This window comes from Schistocerca nitens, chromosome 2 (assembly GCF_023898315.1).
Source record: "Schistocerca nitens isolate TAMUIC-IGC-003100 chromosome 2, iqSchNite1.1, whole genome shotgun sequence".
In the NCBI taxonomy this organism is placed as follows: Eukaryota; Metazoa; Arthropoda; class Insecta; order Orthoptera; family Acrididae; genus Schistocerca; species Schistocerca nitens.
The window spans coordinates 770,287,508-770,310,709 of NC_064615.1; the positions used below are offsets into that span (position 1 = coordinate 770,287,508).

Below are 23,202 nucleotides of genomic sequence, written 5' to 3' on the forward strand. Positions count from 1 at the left end.
GTAATTTGAAAATTTAAAGTTAAAATTTTGAGATCGGAGTAAACCGACAAAAAGTGTCAGGCATTTAATAAATCAACCGCCTTCCACATTGGGGGCCATGTAACATCATCATAGATTAAGGGTCGACCTGCGACAGCAATCGCACAACTTGCGTACGGGCCGCTAGACACCGCCACGAGTGCTAAGAGTGCATTGCAATTGCAGGCGCACGTGTTGCATATGGGCAGCGAGGTACCGCCACGAGCGCAACCATATATAAGTGCCGACGGAGTTCGGCCAGCTCTCATTTTGTTGGCATCTCATTTTTGCCTATTCTCTTATTTGCTTAATTGCTTAGCTCTTATTCGTTTATGGCTCATGTTACTGAGCTCTCTTTCAGCCAGTCTGATTGTTTTGATTTACTCCCAATTGAGAAGTACTCACTTTGGCATTTCACTTTTGCATATTTCTCATTTTGCTAATAATATGCTCCTTAGCTTTTTACAGTTGATTTGATTAACATAGTCTCATTTACTGTTTGTTCATTTCAGCCTGTTCATATTTTGATGTTCTTTAAATACTGTAATAATTTCTTCCCTTAAACTTGTGTAAAGTATTCTCGGTGTAGGATTTGGTCTGTGACACAGGTGTAAGGTTTTGAATATAAATTATATACGAAACTGTGCTTTAAAAGATATTTATTTTTCAGTTTGGACTACATCAGACAACAATTTTGTGATATGATTGAGAAATTTGAGGGGCGAACCCATGGAAATAGTCGTAAGTGATCCTCTTTAAAAATAAAAATTTGTGTGACACTGAAAGACGTGGCACTGTAGGGACTGAAAATTTATATAAATATAAAATTATACGTCACAGGGTGAAGAGTAAAATGGACATTATTGTTGTCACCAGCAAGTACCCTGAGTTAAGGAACAAGTTCGTTTCCAAATAAGGCACAATGTGTGTACCACTGACATTTGCACTGTTGTGCAGATATTTTCAGTGCAATACAGATACAAAGTTAAATGGGATAAGAAATAACACAAAATGTAATTATTCTGTAAACGAGCCAATGAAGGCCGTGGGCTGCTTTACCAAAGTACTCAGAAGATGTCCCTTAACAACCTCCAAAATTTTGTCAGTGGAGGTCTGGTTTACCCTGTAGACGAGCACTGTTAATAAGTTTGCGATAATAATTCATCATGGTTCGAAACAAATACTAATGCATGCAATCATGGCACTGCACAATAAATAATATTCACCACTTATCTTTAAAACTGAGTTTTGTGCAAGAAACGGGGAATTATATTGTTACAAAAATTTATTGTCCATCACCAGCTGATGGAATTAACAGAATATTCTCTAGAATAAAAATCTATAACATAAATATCTAGCAAACTAATTTCCTATCATTTCCACATGTCATGTAAATGGTCTTTGGAACATTCAGTCAAGTGCAGCATCAGTAATTTAACATTTACCTGAACAACAATGTTTTTATATGAGTCTATTGATTTTATATGATTCTACTGAATAAGACAAAATTATTGTTATATGTGGATTTCAAAATTAAATAATGGAAACAATCACAGGACCAACTGGGATGTTTTACATGGACCTAAGGTAGCTACATATAGGCCATGGGCCCTTCTGACGGACATAAGTAATGACTTGCAAGGAACAGCAGTACTCACACCATCTGTGCAACCTTCAGTGCTCTCTCTGCACTGCAAGTCCCAACCTGAAGTACCACACTCTGTCTTTCCTTTTCACATGTTCGGAATATAACAGTGCCATCAGTACTGTCAACATAATCAACAGTTCCCAGGACATCTGAAAAAGGAAGTTCTTCAGCAGTCATTACATACAAACAACAACATATACTGCATTCTACTAAACATAAAGTCAAGTACTGCCTTCTGCTTGTTTCAGATACCCTACTCCAGCCAGTAGAAATTACAATCGCACCTGCAATTTAATTGAAAGTATGATAAATAATGTTATCTTCATTTAATTAAACATCCCAGAGCAAGCTGTGGTAACATTTTTTGAAACCTTTGTCTCTGTTTGCAACTTCAGTCCCACATTGGTTTTTGTGAAATTTGCTAATTGCTTCCATGTATGTTAACAGGTGTAAGAACTTGTAGGCTACAAAGTGACAAATAATGATTTAATAACTCTGGGTATTATACAATGTTGTGCAAAGTGCATTCCTTATACCTGTATAACTGAGTGACCTTCCACTAACATTCAACAAGCATTGTCAATACTGTCTTTCAGAAAATTACTAAGTGGTTCCTTGTAAATGGACTCTCACTGAATTTTGATAAGACACAGTACATACAGTTCCGTACAGTGAATGGTATGACACCATTAATAAATATAGACCTTAATCAGAAGCATATAGCTAAGGTAGAATATTCCAAATTTTTAGGTGTGTCCATTGATGAGAGATTAAATTGGAAGAAACACATTGATGATCTGCTGAAACGTTTGAGTTCAGCTACTTATGCAATAAGGGTCACTGCAAATTTTGGTGATAAACATATTAGTAAATTAGCTTACTATGTCTATTTTCACTCATTGCTTTCATGTGGCATATTTTGGGGTAATTCATCACTGAGGAATAAAGTATTTATTGCACAAAAGCGTGTAATCAGAATAATAGCTGGAGTCCACCCAAGATCATCCTGCAGACATTTATTTAAGGATCTAGGGATATTCACAGTAGCTTCTCAGTATATATACGCTCTTATGAAATTTGTTATTAACAACCAAACCCAATTCAAAAGTAATAGCAGTGTGCATAACTACAATACTAGGAGAAAGGATGATCTTCACTATTCAAGATTAAATCTAACTTTGGCACAGAAAGGGGTGAATTATACTGGCACTAAAGTCTTTGGTCACTTACCAAATAGTATCAAAAGTCTGACAGATAACCAACAAGTATTTAAGAAGAAATTAAAAGAATTTCTGAATGACAACTCCTTCTACTCCATAGAGGAATTTTTAGATATAAATTAAGAAAAAAAAAATTTTAAAAATAAAAACAAAATAAATAAATAAATAAACACAAAAAATAAAAAAGTTGTTATATTAACTTAAGTATGTTGTTAAATTAACTTAATTATGTCATGTATTGGAAAATTTGACTCGTTCCACATCATTACGAAATATCGTATTCATGATCCATGGAACTAGTATTAATCTAATCTAATCTAATCTAATCAAGCAGAATTGGTACTTTTTGCAGGCAATACCAATATTATAACAAACTGCATTGTAGGGAAAGACACAAGACAGATTGTTAATGGTGTTTTTCAAAGAACTATTAAAAGGTTCTAAAATAGACTCTGCCTAAATTTTGAGAAAACACACTATATTCAGTTCTGCACAACAAATAGAGTCATGCAGTCAATTGATGTAGCACATGAACAGCAGTGAGTTAATAGGGTAGAATGCTCCAAATTTTTGGGTGTATATACTGATACAAACGTGAACTGAGAGAAGCATATTACTGAGCTTCTCAAACCAATAAGTTCTGCTACTTCTGCTCTTGTATAATTGCTAATTTGGAAAAAAACGAAATCAGGTTCCTGGCATATTTTGCACTTCTCTACTGAATCTGGTGTGACTTGCTACTTAGAAAGGAAGTACTGATGGCACAAAAGCAAGCAGTAAGAATAGTAGGCATCGTTCGCCCAGTCATCATGTAGGTACGGTACCTCATCAAGGAGTTAGGAATTTTAACTGCGCCATCAGAATACATACATTTGCTAATACCTAAAGCAAAGCATTCTTGAAAATAACACCCAACTAACAGCACAGGAGTTCGGCTTTTGTAAGAATAAATAAATCAATGAGGTACTCTTTTCATTTGCTGACCAGATAATATATGCATTTAATGAAAAACACTATGCTTCTGCACTTTTCACTGAGCTGATAAAGTCATCTGATCTAGTCAATCACACACTGCTCCTATGTAAACTGGATGCTTGCGGTATATGAGTAGTTTGTAATGAATGATTTCAGTCATATCTATCTGGTAGAAATAACGACATACGATGGAAGAACAAGCTGTTTAGATATAATACCAGTCACATCAGGAGCACCATAGGGCTCGACCTTAGCCCCCACCCCCCACCTCTTCTTCTTTCTCTTTATTAATGGCTTCCCAGAACATCTATTCTCAACAATAACATTGTTACTTGCCGACGATACAAATCATCTCTCTTGTAACATTTTTCCACAACAGATTAGAGCTGACTTAAACTGGCAGCTATGAAAGGCTCCTGTATGGGTTCTATGAAACCAACCTCTTACTTAATGTGGAAAAAATAACTCATACGATATTCTGTCTATTGAAGATCCATACAACACACGCAGACTCTTTAGTAGTAGACAAGAAAATTATTGAATAGGTGATACCTGTGCTATGCCTTTAGAGTGCTCAGTCAAAGTTGTGACTTGACTACCATTAAAATTGTGTATTTTACACTAGTTAACTTAGTCATGGCATTCATTTGTGGGGGTCAATACATAAGCAAATACTTGTTATGCAAAAATGAATTATGAAGATCACACCACATGTACCTACCAAGACAATCTTTAAGCAACTGGGAATATTACCTGTCCCATGTGTATACATCTTAGCGACTGTTGCATTTATAAATAAGAATCTCCATCTGTTCAAAACAAATAGTGACGCGCATGGTGATGGTAACATTCATCTGACAAATCAGAGACTGAATAAACATCATGCCAGTGTGTGGCACACAGACAAAACGCAGTTATATATTATCTTGCTTGGTAAAAGATAATAAAAACTCTTGCAGGGACAATGTTATCAACATAACACACCAGCACTGCATTTTGATCATGTTAACAATGTAGTCAAAATTACTACTGTGTTCTAAATTAACTAGGTTACCACTGTCCTACATCACATGAACGAACAATGTACTAAAATGATTCTTGGAGAAACAAACAAACAAATATAGGCACTGTTTTTATCCTGATGCTGAGTTTATGAACACTAACTTATGTCACACATAACTTTAATTTTGTACAACATGTATTAACTACAAATGTGAAGGTGGTTAAATAATAATAATTCCCACCTTGACTTTGCATTTTAAATAGAGATCGCTGCTTGAAAACTATTGTAATGCAAATGGACACATATTCTGTCCTTTAAAATGCATGTCTATTTAGAAGTCTGTGCAACAAGAGAGTTTATGCTCCTTCTGCTGTGTATTGCTATAGCTTGTATCTCATATCATGAACATGATTTCGTGGCTAAATAAATAAATAATGAAACTTATCATAAATGGTCTGTCGAAATCCAAGAAGAACAGTGATGTCCACACCTATAAAACTAGGGGAAACAATGACTGTTATAGCTGTCATTAGCTCATAAAGAAGTTGAACACAAAGTAATAAAAATTTGTGATCATATTCCATGAAGGAATTTCTATTTAAAAACAGGTAACCTTGGAGTAAAAGAGAGAGACAAACAAGAGAGAGAGAGAGAGAGAGAGAGAGAGAAAAGAAAACCTTGTTTTTATGTCTAGTTGCATGAGTAGGACTAAAAAATAATGTGTCAATTAATGTTAGGCCATACCAGTATTCAGTAAACCGACTCATTCACACCATTTCAATAAAAGAATCATACAAAAGATCACTGGAATATGTGATTAACTATTTGAGAGAAGTCGTAAACAAGTCAAGAACTACATACAAATTCATAATAATCAGCCTCAAATTGCCATAAGACACAACTCTCTCTCTCTCTCTCTCTCTCTCTCTCTCTCTCTCTCTCTCTTTTTTTTTTTTTTTTTTTTTTTTTTTTTTTTTTTTTTTTTTTTTTAAATCAGCACGAGCAAATGCTAGGATGATTACTTCAACAAGAACAAAGCTAATTTGTTCCCCACACACAGTCTAATGTGAGCTTGGGTCCTACACTTGGTGATCTGCCTGACCCAAGTAACTGACGCATCACTACAGGAAAAGAAAAGGTCTTCAGTCTTGTGGTAGTTGGATACATACTGAGAGTTCTTCCAATAAAAGAGAAGAAAAACTGCTTATTTGGGACAATTCGATGAGATTAGTTAGTGCAGCTGGTATAATAAGAAAAATTTAAGCCAAAAGGAGTTGAAGCCAGAATAAGATTCCATAGTTATTGCTTTCCTAGTAATGGACAGGGCTGTGAATAGCCAAACGCCTCTTGCACATGGCAATGAACAGGGATAAGATGACTAATGTAGTTGTAAACATTTGACAATATATGTGCATCCAAAGAACAATTCTCATTTATAGGAATGAAAGAAGTAAAAACTGATAATATGTATTACAGCACTTACTGGAGATCACAACCCAAACCTTTTAATCTTTTTCCTGACACTCATCAACTCAGCCAATATATTTTTCATGGATTAATCTACAATACGAAGGAAAATCAACTTGAATCGGTCTGAATACAGAGTACATACATTTCTTCAATACACGTGCTATTCATTTTATGTTCACTAAACAGAAGAAAAAGATGTGAGAAACCAGCTACAGTACCAAACATTGTACAGAGAAGTAATCACATGTAAGGAACAATACAAGATTAGTAAAACAACTGTAGGCCTATGTAACTTCTCTTTTGTGGAGCAATCAACATTTAAAATCATTTTGCAGTTATCTTGGTCATGAGTTTTCTATCATATATTTAGTCATTCAATAACCAGAAAAAATAAATTTTTATGCTCTGCATATTTAGAGGCTTCAAGTTCTTTACATTTCTTGCAAACATCTTACAGATAGACCTCACCACTTGCTGATGGCTTTATAATTCTGTCAGACATAGCAACAGGCATGAACAATCGGCTGAATGGAATTAATAATGTCTTGGAAAGAGGTTATAAGATGACTATAAACAAAAGTAAATTAATGGTACCAGTGACAGTGTTGATATTAATGGAATCTGATGAGGAAATAAGACATTAAAAGCAGTAGGTGAATATTGCAATTTGGAGAGTACAGTAACTGATGATGGCAGAAGTAGGCCTAAAGAGGATAGTAAAAGCATGATAAAAAGAGTTTCTGAAAACGAGAAATGACAAGATGTTTACATGGATTATAAATTTTAGTCTTAGTAAGTCGTTTCTGAAAGCATTTGTCTCCAGTTTAGACTTACGCGGAAGCGTACAGAAAAGGCGCGAACAGCAGCTTTAGAGATGCGTTGGCATGGAAGAATGCTGAGGATTAGGTGGTTGGATCAGATAACTAATGAAGGAGAGAAAAGAAGTTTATGGCACAAATTGGCTAAATTAACATGTCAATAAATAGGACACATCCTGTGGCACGAAGGAATAGTTACTTCTCTAATGGTGGAAATGTGGTGGGTGGGGGAACGCGAGGATACATATTTTTGGTGGAGATCATGGCTTGACTTTTGTACGCGCAGGTTCAAATAGTTGTAGGCTGCAATAGTTATGCAGTATGAGAAGACCCTTGTGCAAGACTGACTAGCGTGGAGAACTGCATAAAACCGATCTTCGAAATGAAGACTGTAACGCAAAGCACGCGAACGATTTACCCTATGTCCACGGAGAAAACAAATTTCCGATCACACAAACAATGCTGGTAACCAGTTCATAATTTCCAAGTTACTATCGTTTTACTGGCTTCAGCTGCTTCTCACTTATTGCTTAGCTGACAGAAGGCTTGCTTGATTGAAATTACCATTCTCTCTTCGAAGAGCTCTCAAAAGTTTCCAATCTATCAGTTCTTCACAATATACAATATCAGCACCGTAGTCAAGGGCCAGTAATCTCATGGGTAAAGTTCCCATTCTAACCATTGGAGCCAATATTAATTTACCAGTATAGTTCAGGTTTCCAGTTTTGCTCATTTCTGCCATGTCTCGGATTATTTGCATGCTTTTAGTCATTTCGCATTAGAAATGTTGTCATTATTCCCTAGGCACTTGGCAATACTGCCCCTGATAAATAAAAGTCACCACACTTTACGGCACATGAATCCGATCTTCCACAGCTGATGCACACCGCTCATGCAATAATACAGCCACGCACGTGTTTACAACAACAAACAGCTCATTCACTGGAACAAAGCACTTACTACCACAAAGATGCACATCGCACAATGTTGACAGTTACAGTACATGTGGTAGCTCCATGTGAGTTGCGTTGGAGACTTGGAGTAGTTTGTGGATAAAGCGTTGTGTTGTGTGCTGCTTTCCTACAGTTGTAATTCATTTCTGCCGTGGCAAAGCGTTATGTTGTGTGCTGCTGTACTGCAGTTGTAGTTCATTTCTGCCGCCTGTGAGTGATCTTCCATTGAATCGTATAATAGTAGAAAGAGATGAAAATCAGCCGACACAAGAAAGTTCATAAATACCTAAATTTCTTCTGTAATAATTATGGATTCAGACAGCCCTACCAAATTTTAATCGACGGCACTATATGTTTCGCAGCCCTGAAGGTGCGTAATACTGTGTCAATTGCCTTGCAGTTTTAGAAGCGTTTGGAAATTATTAACAGGTGTAAGATATGCAAAAATATCATCTGCAGTTACAAACTTTATTATTATTACTATTATTGTTATTTGGTTCATTCTGACTCATTATATAGTTAATGGTATGCTGAGTATACGACAAGTAGAAACTGAGAAGAGAGAGAACGAAGACAAATTTCAGTTTCGAAATTATAAGTAACAAACAGCACTACTTCTTTGGTAGAAATTATACGTAATTACATATTCAATTCACAAAGGCTGTAATAGCAAAAACTTTTTACTTGAGAAAAGCGTTGTTCCATCAGAAATAACTTAAGGTTATGTGTGAAGATATTATATCAGTCCCGTTTTAATTCACTAGTAGGTTGTTGAATAATTTAATTGTTATCTCTGAAATACTTTCCTGATATAATACTATTTTGGACTGGGACACTGATATTTATTTCATTGAGGCTATAGACTTGTTTATTTTGAGTAAGGTCCTAGTTCTGTCTGAAAGATGTACGGGATACATTCATGTCTGTAAATGCTTGCCAGGCTTGTCGTTTTCAACTGAATGAAGTGTGGTGTATATGTTTCCAGTTGGCTTTAGTTGCAGATAGCTTTGACTGCTTTTTTCTGCATTGTAAAGATTATTTTTGCTAGGAGCTGAATCTTAGAAGATTAGTCTATAGCAAAAAAGTGAATGGCAGTACACATAATATGTTTGGATCACTGTTTATGTGCTTGCACTGTGGCTTGGCACATGAAAAGAGTAACAAGCTTTTGAAAACTGTGTTTCAAAGGTTTTGACATTACAGCCGCATCGTTATATTGTTTTGTAGCCATAGTCCTAGAATTTTATTTCTTTAACATTTCAGTAGTAATTTGTCAAGACGTGGTATTGTATCCGGAAATACAGAAGCGTCCGATCCAGCACGTCTGCTTTGACCCATGACGTCACAAATATGGCGGAAACAAAAACAAATACACACACTTTCCACAAAAAGCCTAATGACACTAACGGGACAAGCGCGGGAAATGGGGTGTTTTGGGTGGGGGGCAAACTAAATATAAACAAATATAGACGCCTTGCGTAGCTACAACGTGTAAGTGAAGACAGCCATGCATGAATACCCACCCACCTCCCCAGGGGTCGTAACCCCTGCAACCCATAGAAGATAAAGATGCTTCAGTAGCTGATTAGTGTTTTTTGTCTTTAAAAAAAATCTCACGGGATAGAACGAACAGGTCAAGGGAAGTGTCCGATTCCAGTGCATTTTGTTGGTGTAGCGGAATGTTGTAATTTTGTTATTTTTTTGGTTCATCATTTTGTGTGTTTTGGGTTGTGGCGCGTTTTTTACTGTTATATTTAGCTTGTCCCTACCCTAAAACCCCCAATATCCGCGGTTGTCCCGTTAGTTTGATTGTATTTTTGGAGGGAGATGTTATTGTCTTATTCATATGTATTTTCATGTTTGTTGCCTTGCATATGTAGTTACGTCATAGGCGCCATACTGGAGACACTGAGAATGGCCATTTCCGCCATATTCATGACGTCATGGGTCAAAACATACGGGTGGTATCGGACATTTCTGTAATCCCTCCTCCACTTCTACAAGAGCAGGATACCCTTAGTGATCAGGTCAAACGGGAGCTGGATCGTCTCACTGCTTCAGGGGTCTTGCTTCCTGTCACTTCCAGTGAGTGGTCCTCTCCTGTCGTTGTCGTTGCTAAGCCAAATGGTGATATTCGTCTCTGTGGCGATTTCAAAGCCACTGTAAATGCTCAATGCCTTATCGACACGTACCCTATGCCTCGACCTGAAGAATTGTTCACTAAACTTGCTGGAGGCCAGTATTTTTCTAAACTTAACCTGTCAGAAGCTCATCATCAACTTCCTCTCGACACTGCTTCCCAGCAGTTTCTGGTCCTTAACATGCCTTTCGGCCTCTATCAATACCAACGATTGCCATTCGGGGTTGCCAGTGCCCCTGCTTTTTTTCAGCGATTCTTGGAACAATTATTGATCACTGTCCCTGGGTGTATAAATTACCAGGACGACATTGTTGTCACTGGCTCCACCACTGACGAACATCTTCAAAATCTCCGCACACTTTTTCATGTCTTACAGACTGCCAGTCTTATGTGTAATCTTCAGAAATCAAAATTTTTTCAGGCATCTATCACGTACTTAAGGTTTCAACTCTCTCGGGATGGTATTCGTCCGCTTCAGCAAACTGTCGCTGCGATCGATGCCCTTCCTCGCCCTACATCTGTTAAGGAACTGCAGGCCTTCTTGGGGAAAATAGCATACTATCACAAGTTTTTACCGTCTGCTGCTTCGGTGGCTCAGCCGTTGCATTGCCTGTTGCATAAAAACGTGCCTTTTCACTGGTCCGCGTCATGTGATGCGGCTTTCCAGAAATTGAAGACTATGCTGAAACAGGCCCCGTGCCTGGCTACATATTGACCTGGCCAACATCTTGTTCTTGCCACGGATGCCTCTCAATATGGGGTCGGTGCAGTCCTTGCGCACTGTTTTTCTGATGGTTCTGAACAACCCATTGCTTATGCCTCCAAAACGCTCACGGATGCCCAACAAAAGTATTCTCAAATTGAAAAAGAAGCTTTGACCATTATTTATGCTCTTTATAAGTTTGGTGTTTTTCTCTATGGATCCAAATTTCATCTTGTTACGGATCACGAACCTTGTTTCCTTGTTTCATCCATCAACGTCACTTCCCGACAAGGCTGCACACCACCTCCAGCGTTGGGCTCTTTACATGTCTCGTTTAAATTATGAGATTCATTTCCGGCCGACGGCTCAACATTCGAATCCTAATGCACTGTCTCGCCTTCCCATGGCTCCTGATCTGGCATTCAATAGGGACGAACTTTTGTGTTTCCACCTGGATGTTGCCGAGCAGCGGGTTGTGGACAGGTTCCCCATCACCGGGGACCAGCTGGTGGCTGCTACGGGTTCTGACCCTACCCTCTCCCGGGTTTTACGCTGTATTCAGAAGGGTTGGCCAGATCGTCCGTCCACTAAGACTTCAGATCCGTTGCGGAACTGCTATGCTTTGCGTTACCGCCTCACGGCTAGGGATGGTGTTATCCTCCTTTCCACTGAAAATGCTTCGCCGCGTGCTGTGATACCTGCGTCTTTGCGTGCTTCGGTCTTGCGCCTCCTTCACCAAGGGCACTGGGGTGTCTCGCGCACCAAATCTCTGGTGCACTGTCATGTGTACTGGCCCGGCATCGACTCTGAAATCGCACACATGGTCGCTGCCTGCAGCCCTTGTGTGTCACAGGCCGCCGCCCCGAAGTGATCTTTGTCACCATGGCCTTTGCCTGAGAAGCCCTGGGAGCGTATTCATGCTGACTTCGGGGGACTTTTTTTTTTGGGTACCTATTGGCTTCTCGTTATTGACGCCTACTCTAACTTTCCTTTCATTGTCCGTTGCACGTCGCCTACCACGGCGGCAACCACCAATGCTCTAGCTTGCATTTTCTCTTTGGAAGGCCTTCCCCCTACTCTTGTTACTTATAATGGTCCGCAATTTGCTTCTTCCGATTTTGCATGTCACAGCCCCTCCGTTCCATCCACAGTCAAATGGTGAGGCTGAACGACTGGTCCGCGCATTTAAGGCTCAGATGAGGAAACTCCTGACTTCTTCTGCTGCTGATGATGTGCTTCTCCAATTTCTGGCTTCTTACTGTTTCACCCCCATGGGCGACCACAGCCTGGCTGAGCTCTTACATGGCCGATAGCCCCGCACGCTACTTCATCTTCTGTGGCCTTCCATCTCACGGCCGCGGGTGCCTTTGCTTGGCCAGTTCACCGCCGACGACCGTGTATGGGTACGGGGATATGGCAGGCGGCCAAAATGGAGTCCTGGCCGCATCTTACGACACCGTGGCCAACGCCTGTATGAAATCCAGACGGACACGGGTGTTGCAGTGCGTCATTCTGACCAGCTTCGGCCTCATGTGCTAGCAACGCCTGTTCCGGATGCCGCTACACTACCTTCGGCTCTACCTGATGCTCGGGATACTGGAATATCTCATTACTCACAATGCAGTCCTCTCACCATCATATCGGTGCCAGCACAAGAACTGAGACCACCAGGAGACGTGCCCATGCAGGAACCAGATGACCATCATCTGTCAGAGCAACTCTACTCGCCTCTTTCTCCTACGGATGCGGACACATCGCCCATGTCTCCTGTTATAACAACCGGACTTGCCGCAACAGGCAGATTGGTGCACGGAGCCCCAGCAGATTCGACCCCCACGTCTCCTGTCATCTCGACCCATTATCATCGGAGACACTTCCATCCGTACGGGAAGCCTCCTCCTTGAGACTTTATGGTCAGTCAAACAACACCTATGGACCAGAATAAGATTTACACTCTGCAGTGGAGTGTGCGCTGATATGAAACTTCCTGGCAGATTAAAACTGTGTGCCAGACCGAGACTCAAACTCGGGACCTTTGCCTTTCGCGGGCAAGTGCTCTACGAACTGAGCTACCCAAGCACGACTCACGTCCCGTCCTCACAGCTTTACTTCTGCCAGTACCTCGTCTCCTACCTTCCAAACTTTACAGAAGCTCTCCTGTGAACCCTGCAGAACTAGCACTCCTGAAAGAGTTCGAGTCTCGGTCCGGCACACAGTTTTAATCTGCCAGGAAGTTTCAACACCTATGGACGTTAGCAATCTACAGGCCACCTCCATCAAGACCTGTGCAAAAAAATTCAAAGGGGGGAAAAGTGTTGTGACTTGCCAGTCTTTTAAAGTGCCGCACCGCAGTTACGCGTGTCCTCTACATGTGCGCTGTCTGCCAGCCATGCAGCAGCAGCAGCGCCACCTAAGCGGCCAGCCAGCCAGCCAGCCGCCGCTAGACTTGGACTCAGTTATGATTTGACTGTTAAAGTGTACACATGTCTTACTCTGTTTACTTGATCTGTGACTTTCATGTATTGTGTCTTCCTTGAAATATATTTGTTCAACTTGAAGTTATAACAGTATCATTGTTGATTAGCGATATAGACGACACCTGCAAGCAGATACATGTGGTCACCATCTGTCATTCAGTTAGGTACTCCTCAAGTATCAAATAATAATTGGTATTATTTTCTGTTGTGAGCTTTTCCATGATCACATCACCAAACTTGAGGTCTGTGTCTGCAAGTAGGTGTTACCTATCCTCTCCAACTAGATATTCCTTCAGTAATCCATGGCCCTTACCTAAACATTGACCTAATCTAAGTTATTGGTACTTCTACAGCAAAAGTTTTTTTATTGAGGTATGTATTTGGGTAGGGAGTGAGACAGGGTTGTACCCTATCCCAAATGTTGTTCAATCTGTATATTGAGCAAGCAGTAAAGGAAACAAAAGAAAAATTCAGAGTGGTAATTGAAATCCTTGGATAAGAAATAAAAACTTTTAGGTTCGCAGATGACATTGTAATTCTGTCAGAGACCGCTCTTCCAAGCAGTTGAATGGAATGGACAGTGTCTTGAAAAGAGGATATAAGATGAACATCAACAAAAGCAAAATGAGGATAATAGACTATAGTCGAATTAAGTCGGGTGATGCTGAGGGAATTAGATTAGGAAATGAGACACTTAAAGTAGTAAAGGAGTTTTGCTATTTGGGGAGCAAAATAACTGATGATGATCGAAGTAGAGAGGATATAAAATGTAGACTGGCAATGGCAAGGGAAGTGTTTCTGAAGAAGAGAAATTTGTTAACATCGAGTATAGATTTAAGTGTCAGGAAGTCATTTCTGAAAGTATTTGTATGAAGTGTAGCCATGTATGGAAGTGAAATATGGATGATAAATAGTTTGGACAAGAAGAGAATAGAAGCTTTTGAAATGTGGTGCTACAGAAGAATGCTGAAGATTAAATGGGTAGATCACTTAACTAATGAGGAGGTATTGAATAGAATTGGGGAAGAAGAGGAGTTTGTGGCACAAATTGACTAGAAGAAGGGATTGGTTGGTAGGACATGTTCTGAGGCATCAAGAGGTCACCAATTTAGTATTGGAGGGCAGCATGGAGGATAAAAAACCTAGAGGGAGACCAAGAGATGAATACACTGAGCAGATTCAGAAGGATGTAGGTTGCAATAGATACTGGGAGATGAAGCAGCCTGCACAGGGTAGAGTAGCTGGGCTAGCTGCATCAGACCAGTCTCTTGACTGAAGACCACGACAACAAGTATTTATTAATAAATGTGCAGTATGGGTTAGTCATGTCATGAGCACTATATAGCTCCATTACTCCAGTTCATGTGTTTGTATAGTTTTCCAAAAATACTACATTTTTGGCTTTTTGAGTACCATCCTGAACTCAGATTTAATAGATTTTGTATCGCGATCAATATTAACATTTAGGAAGTCTTTATCATGACTGACTAGTTATTATTCAAATGGCACTTTTCTGCAGTTTAAAAACCATGTCCATGTTTTATGCCTTCAATCCTCAGAAAAGAATCCCGTAGCTAAGAACTGAGTGTACATAGGCACAGTACATCACCACAAGACATTGGCTGTTACAAACTGATGCTAACACCCTAAGAGCATAGCATGTTGATGACATTCTTTTTGCCAGTTTCTTTGTGTGTTCACTTCATGTTAACCAACAGTTGATGTTCGTCCCAAACAACTTTGTGTTTGCCACACAACCTATAGATTTATCAGGCATGCTCTTTATGCTGAACTGCATATTGTTAGTTTTCTATATGTTCAGCATTGTATTACATACTGCCCAATTGTAAATATCCTTTGAGTATTTTATTTGCTTTCTCTTATAGGAGTTCTGATGTTTTATCAGTAACCGTGATGATGCTCTCATTGGCAAAGAGAACTTTTTCTCTATGTTGTACATTGTTTGGAAAGTATAATATAAATCTACTCGCCAAGCGGCGGCAGGGGAACACACACACACACACACACACACACACACAAAGGATTTAACTTTTACAAGCTTTCGGAGCCAGTAGCTACTTCTTCTGGGAGAAGAGTTGGAGGGGAAGGAAGAGTGGTGAAAGAAAAGGACTAGAGAGGTTTAGGGAAAGGGGTACAGTTCAGAAAAGAACCCTGGGTGAGGGGAGACTTACTGGATGGGATGAGAAGGAAAGACTCCTGTCCAGTAAGTCTCCCCTGACCCAGGGTTCTTTTCTGAACTGTACCCCTTTCCCTAAACCTCTCTAGTCCTTTTCCTTTACCCCTCTTCCTTCCCCTTACACTCTTCAGCTTGTGAAAGTTAAATCTGTGTGTGTGTGTGTGTGTGTGTGTGTGTGTGTGTGTGTGTGTGTGTGTGTGTGTGTCAATAACTCTCTGGAAAGTGATTGACATATATTAAGAACAGAAACGGCACCTATCTTTATATATTTCTTATTTGACAGTTGTTTTAGTAAAAATTTATCATCACCCAAACACCTGAATCAGCTCCACCTTTTACACCCTGTTTTCCAAGTAAGAATGAAACCACTCATTCAGTTTTCCTCTTATGTGTAGTGCTTCTAGCTTGCTTAACAGAATTTTGTGGTCAACAGCGTCAAAAGTCTTGGACAAGTGTAAGAAAACACCTGCAAACACAATCATCTCTATCAAGAGCGTCAAGTACCACTTTTGTGCACTCTGCAATGGGCAATATTGTACTTCTTCCATTTCTGAAAGCAAACTGTATTGAAACTGGCCTGTTGTTTTCAGTGCTTTCTGCATCACCTTTCTTTAGCAAGGGCACCACTGATCCATGCTTTATGTACTCTGGGAACTCACCTGAACTAAGGATTCATTTATTATGTTTGTTAATGGGGCTTCTGTGGTATATATGCACTTCTTCAGAATAGAAACAGGAACCTTGTCTATGCCTGCTGACTTCTTATTTTTTGATTGTTGTACTGTCATCCTAACATCAAGCTTTGTTGTAGGAATCATCATTATTGTGCTTGCTGCGTGAAAAATTGTGGGTGCTACGTGTGTTTCAGGAAGCTTTTGCTGCAGCTTCTCCACAGTACCAGAGGAATAATCATTTATAAAATTAGCCAATTGCTGAGGGCTTTCTATTATTATGTCGCCATCTTTGATTTGTACGCTATTATACTTGTGTCCGAATTTTCCAGTTTCTTGTTTTACAACACCCCATACCAGTTTGCTTTTATTTTCTACACTGTATAGTAACATGCCATTGAATGGTTTTATACCTGTGGTAGTAGTAAAGAAACTGTGGATTAGTGCAGAACTTTTGCAAAGAACTGAGAAATTTAAGTGTCTGTGAGGTCTTGCTAATATCCGCAGTTATCCACCTATTTTCCTTAGCTGTCACAGTAGAAATTGCTACTTTTGGAAATGTTACATCAAAAATTAAACAATGGAAAATCCAGGATGGAATGTAACAATATTAGAGAAGGAAAGTTGCTACTCACCATATAGCGGAGATGCTGAGTCGCAATAGGCACAACAAAAAGATTCACACAATTGTAGCTTTTGGCCATTAAGGCCTTTGTCAGCAATAGACACTATTGTGCCTATCGCGACTCAGCATCTCCGCTATATGGTGAGTAGCAACTTTCCTTCTCTAACATCAAATGTTAGTTTAGACAAGAATTTAGCATCTACACTACTTTCCATGTACACTTCATGCCAGGTTTAATTTGCCACTGCCCTAGAAAAAGTATCTCTCTTATGACATGAAAAAATCCTTTTGTAGGCCTAAAGTTTTGTAAGTTTCACTGAGCCTGCTGTTAGCTTTATTATATGATAGCAATGATCTAAAATGCCAAGACCTCTTATAAATACTTTACAGTTTTCCCTGTCAGTGTCCAAAAGTTCATGGTCTAAAATTGAAGCTGAACTTTTCGTAAACCTTGAAGAAGTGTGCTCAAAATCTTTAGGAACGTATTACTAATTACACCCTGAGCACATATTCATGTCTACATATTAATATGCTAGTTTTGGGAACTGAGACCCTTTCCAGGGCTTCAGTTAATTTGTTGAAGAAAGTGTTCACATTACCGTTAGGTGAGCAGTAAACACATAGAGTGATTAGCTTCTTATTGAAATGCAGCTTTGTTTGTACAGTGGCTGACAGTTAAAAATCTGTATATGTGCTAATTGCAATCATATCTTCTGTAGCTTTAAAATGTGTGCCACCCTTTAAAGATACATAATAGCCAACCCATTAAGGTAGGCCTACAGTAGCAACTTGGACATTCATATGATGATAGCACTATGTACTGCAATTCATCACCTCTACAGCAGTGTTCTGTAATGCACACTACTGTGCTGCTCGAAGACTGTAATTGAGCTGGAAGCTGGTGTACTTTAATTTTAATGTACTGCACATTTTGGTGAATAATAAATACTTCTGAGCAAATTTCTGTGGTGCTTGCACACTCCGGTGTGGCACATTCTCTTTCCCACATACTGGTACATGGTACAGAAGTATCTAAGCTGATTGAGATACTTTTAAGAGAGTGGATCCTCGTGTCATGGTTTAACCTGAAAAAAGCCTGGTTATCCTATCAATGGCAGGAGGTATTTGACCATGTGTAGCCCCTTACCTACCCACTATATTCTCACTAATCAACTCCACCAATCTCCCTTTCCCAAACCCGTTGAGGTGCAGACCATGCCTAGTGTAGCCCCATCCCATGATAGTCCCCACCAGCACCACTGCAGTGTGGACCCCCGCCAGCAGTCATCAGCACTGTCTCCAGCTCTGCATTTAAATGCCTTACAGCACTGCCAAGATGAGGGTGATCATGCTACTGGGACAATGCTACCATACTCACATTGGTGCCACCAGTTAGCAAAGCTCTCTTATTCAGATGACCATCTATGTTGTATGCCCTGTTCCTGTCCAGGCTCTTTCCTGCCCCACCCAATATCACTGCCTGATCTTCGATTGTGAAATCCGTACACAAAGGCCCTAACCTAAATCATCAGTCACTTGATCCAGCTCTGCTGATAACCTGATACTCCTCCTCCAACTTCTACTATAATAGAGGGTGTACACCTCTGTAATGATTGCTACCTAGCAGCAATACCTTCTTCTCCCTGACATTAGAATTATTACTAACTTTCCTAATCATGGGCAGAGTCTGCTACATGTATCCTACCCTTACATCATCCTGAGCCTCCTCTCCCTTCAACTCTAACTGCTGAAACCCGTTGCTGGTAGCCACAACAAAATTGTCAGACCATGCCCTCCTCCTGCTAGCCCTCTTGCCAGTTGCCAACTACTCCCCTCTCAGCACTATCTTCCCTCGTCCTTACCAACTCTCACCTAGCTTGATACAACTCTACCTGTAGAACACAGATGTTCCCTTCCTTATCCTCTATTAATCTCATTCTGGTGGATATTTTGCAGTTCCAGGAAAGGACCTCAGCAGTTTCCCCAAGGTCCTCACTACATCCCCCCTTCCCCCTGTGAAACCATTTACTACAGCTCCCACTTTCCAACAACAGCTCCCATAGGATCCACTCATGGTCAGACAATACATATAGCAACAACAACAAAAGCTAAAACGTGAATCACTGAAGAAATATTATGAAATGTATTATGTTTATTTCACTGTTAAAAAAGCAGTCTTTGCTAATATGTTATGTTAGTTACTACTGCAAGGTCAGAAACATCAAATGGAAGGTTATTCTAAAAGGTTAGATGAATGTAAACAAACGTTCGTGAGAATTCACACTTAAAAATAATTTAAACCAACTTGCGATATTTCTGAAATGTAATACAGATGCCAAAACTTCCTTTGTGTCACAGGAAACAAGGCAGTAGTTTAATGAATCATGGCAGAAGGTGTTTATAAAAATGTGCAAGAATGTACACAGCTCATTACGAGCATTGAGTTCAGTATATAAACGAAAGTCAGTCTTATACAATGATTATTGAAAATTCACTGTACAGACTAACCTACAATATAACATGTTTTAAATGTAATACAAATGGTGTTCAGAGTTTACAGTAGTAATCAAGTTGAATAATTTGAAATTTACATAATACAATAATTCTTACTGTAAGAGTTCTTAAGAAAATTTATATTAAAATAACCAGCAGACAATGTCTTCCGTTTTTTTACTGCCAGGTAGGCCAACAGAGCTTCAATGTGATTTATGGGTGGATTAAGATTCCTGCACTTGCCCAGTTTACACACAATTCTTATAAAGGACTTGTTAAGAAATTATGCCTATGTTCTCCATGCTACTCTAAACAAAATGTATTGATATGTATTTTCTTGCATGTTGTTGTTGTTGTTGTTGCTGTTGTTGTTATTGCTGTCTTCATCTTCAGTCCAAAGACTGGTTTGATGCAGCTCTCCACTCTAGTTTAAAGTGATATTTTAAGCAATGGCCTGTTGCATCTTTGAAAAATATCAAACTATTTGCAAATGGTAGTGCAGGTCTCCATTCCTGAAGTATTTTCTCATTGCCGCTTGCTCTACCATACAATAAGGGCTATAAAAATCCACATGCTTGGAAATTTCTTTTGTTTTGGATTAAGAATCATGCAGCCCAATTGGACCACACTGAACCTAACTGGCTGTGGCCCTAAATGTCAGTATAGTATACATACAGTCCAGAATGAGCTTGAAACCCATCATGCCTAAACCTCACTGTTGTTCATGTGTTTTAAAGGTATAGTGTCCAAACTAATGGATATTGGCTTTTAAAGTCTTTGTTACTGGCTTCGCCAAACAGTGCTTCATCTGTAAAGAACATGACGGACACAAATAATGAATCAAGGAGTTTACTCATTGTGGGTACTCATTAGTTAAGAGACCCTGCAGATATACAAGATCCTGTAGGTACAAAGGTTACATACTTAAACATCCTCTATATGACATTGGTACTTTGCAGATAGTTGTCATTGACTTTCACTCAGGTCATAAGGCATTACTTAGTATATGCCATTCTGATACTTTACATGATACGGACTATGGAACAACTGTGAGAGTAAATCGGGCTTAAGTGAGTCTACATAAAAGTTCCATTGCATGATCTTTCCAATTTAACTGTTGTTCAACAGCCTTTCCCAACAGCTTTATCACCATTAATCTTTCTACATCTGTACCACACACTATTGTAAATAGATCTTCATTTGGTTTTGTTTTTCCAGTGAAATGCTTGGTATGCAATATAAAACCGGCCCAGAAAATATTTACAATAAGACTGGCTTGGGATTGACTTTTGTTAATGAGTGTCACAGAAGATTCCAAGAGTGGCCATCATTGACATTGATGCAGCCCTATGCTCAACTTATCAAATTGTGAGATTCACATAGCAGCTCTGCATGAAGGATAGCAGCAATAGCGTTTTCAATATTCTATTATAGCTCATCTTGTGTATAAGGATTATATTATTTTAGTACACCTGATTCCTCAGTTTGTTCCTGAGTTAAAAATCACAGAGGGGGGATGGGAACGGTTTCACTGCCTCTGCTGATTGTTGATTCCTCACCAAACATGTCATTGTGTGTCAAGGTTGTAAAAAGCAGTGTGTACTGTACTTCATCTTGCTAAGAATATCCATTTCGTTGTTCATCTTGTGTGAGTTGATCCATGTGTGGATTAAACAGTTTCTGGACCTTCCAGTTAGCATCAACAGTTTTGTTAGGGAATCGTGTTACATTGTGGATACCGGACATTATACAACAAATATAAGTCTTAAAATTGCACAATAATTTGCAATGTGCATAATAGCGCATGTTCTGTGAGTTCTTATGCCCTCAAGTATGAACTACACTTTGTCTGAAGAAATGAAAAACTGAGGCTCCAAAAGTTTTGGTTTCACCTCACTCAGAAACCACAGGCAGAACTCAACACACAAGGTTTTTTTTTGGTGTGGGGGGGGGGGGGGGGGGGGGGGGGACGGCGCTTTAACTTGTACTCCATAGTAAATTTGTAAGGATACAGATGCAGTACAGGTCCATTTTCATAATGACTGAATTACCACTCGCAAAGTTAAATGGTTTTTAGATTTTGTCGGAATTTGTACTAGACTTTCCTTTGCTCCAGCAATGTTTTCTGGTGTTGAGACTCTTTCTGGATGATAACGATTTTTATTCTCTATAGAGCCCATTTTGTTTCTTTTTGTCACTAATTTTTGGTTTTTACCAAATCACTTTGTCAAATTTTAGTGCAAATAGTTCCACAGATGTTTTCCTTGAATTGTGCTTCACATAACACATGACAAAGATCACGCATTGTTTTATTGTGAACACCATTTTGTGTTTCAACCGTCTATTTCATCGACATAACAATTTCCAACATTTTCTTTGATGGGCAATTCTCCTGTTCATTGACAAGGGTCAGCTCCAAATCAACCTTATAAATATTTCCTGGGCCAGTTTTATTTTACCTACCCAGTATTATTTACTTTAAGTGTCAACTAGTTTGCATTGACTCATAAATGTAGGAATTTGAGGACATGATTGGTATAACTCCTTCATGTTGCTTTCTACTAGTTTAGTGTCTTCTTTAAACGTAATTGTGATTGTGATGTTAAATGCCTCCAATGCATATACTCTTAGCTGATTATATGTCCCAAACCAGTACTTGACCTGGATTACTGCCATTTGGATATTTAAGTGAACTGCTGCTTGCACTCAAAGCTTCAGTTTGCTACAGGATTCTCAATATGTCTTCCAAACTTGGCAGAGGATCTCAACCATGCTGTTTTAACAGAAATTCTCAGAAAGTGGATGTAGCTGGGAATGTGACGGCTCCACACTACTGGAACTGAATTCATAAAATATTGTTTCTCAATATTCATCAGAAAGGTAGCTTAGAAAGATAACCTAAGAAAGACTTTGATGCCATAGCTTGATTCATATAAGCAACTGCGATTTCAACAGAGTGATACTGTGAAAGCTATTCTACAAACATTCCATAATAAATCATTCATGATACAAATATTTTTCAAGTAAATGGTCTCAGGGAGTTAAAATTCCTTAACTTGAAGTAATGGGACATTTTTAAATGCACTGCATGTACTTGTATTAAATAAAAAAAAGGTAAGTGTTCCCTCTGATCTTGTCATGAAATGTGAAAACATTCTTTGTAAGTATTGGTTGTGTACTTTAACTCAAGATTGTAAAACATTTGCTTTCTTGTGTAATATATTAAGAGACTAAAAATTATTGATCTATGTTTTCAGAATAAACTTACCTTGAAAGAACAGTTACCAAAATATTTGGGTGGAGATGTGAAGCTTCTGACAACCCCATGTGTGATTTTGGAAACAGAGAGACTTGGTAAGAAATACAGACTGATCATAATGATATTTTCATTAATATATTAATGTTCTAGCTCAGTCAGTGATGATGAAACATGTGCTGAGACTCATTTCATGCACAACATATCATACAGATGATGCAAAACAAAAATAATTCAACATAACTGTAATAGACAAACTGAGAGTCAACCTCTCAGACCAGATCATTCAGCAGATTGAACAGTGTAAATAATTGCACAGTTCTCCTGATATATATCCCTCATATGAACAACTGGGAGCCACTTTAGTCAGCCACATGTTTTGCTCACACACATGACACTTACAGTAATCACTGGTCACAACTAACTTATGGACTGACCTGACAGTGGACTGCAAATCTTCCGTTTATCACCATAACATGCAGCTGGTGAACTTGACTGATAGCCACTAGGCAAGCACAGAGACAAAGTAAAGCAG

General features: G+C 39.1%; 2 protein-coding genes across 4 annotated transcripts in view; one reads left to right on the forward strand and one right to left on the reverse strand.

The window, feature by feature from the left end:
* Positions 1-8,091, reverse strand: part of LOC126237012 (tRNA-dihydrouridine(20) synthase [NAD(P)+]-like) — a 75,980-nt gene extending 67,889 nt beyond the window's left edge. Inside the window, exons 1-2 of the mRNA XM_049946740.1 lie at positions 7,717-8,091; positions 1,677-1,815 (exon numbers count right to left, since the gene is read on the reverse strand). Coding sequence (XP_049802697.1) covers positions 1,677-1,815; positions 7,717-7,924 — 347 coding nt within the window. The 5' untranslated portion in view covers positions 7,925-8,091. The remainder of the gene's footprint in view (positions 1-1,676; positions 1,816-7,716) is intronic.
* The window catches only part of LOC126237013 (rRNA-processing protein UTP23 homolog), a 64,618-nt gene continuing 48,848 nt past the window's right edge, over positions 7,433-23,202 (forward strand). The window contains exons 1-2 of one of the 3 annotated variants that reach the window (XM_049946742.1): positions 7,433-7,617; positions 22,669-22,765. In XM_049946742.1, coding sequence (XP_049802699.1) covers positions 7,612-7,617; positions 22,669-22,765 — 103 coding nt within the window. In that variant the 5' untranslated portion in view covers positions 7,433-7,611. Of the gene's footprint in view, positions 7,618-8,077; positions 8,476-22,668; positions 22,766-23,202 lie in introns of those variants that run through there. The other 2 variants (XM_049946743.1, XM_049946741.1) reach the window with 2 other exon arrangements.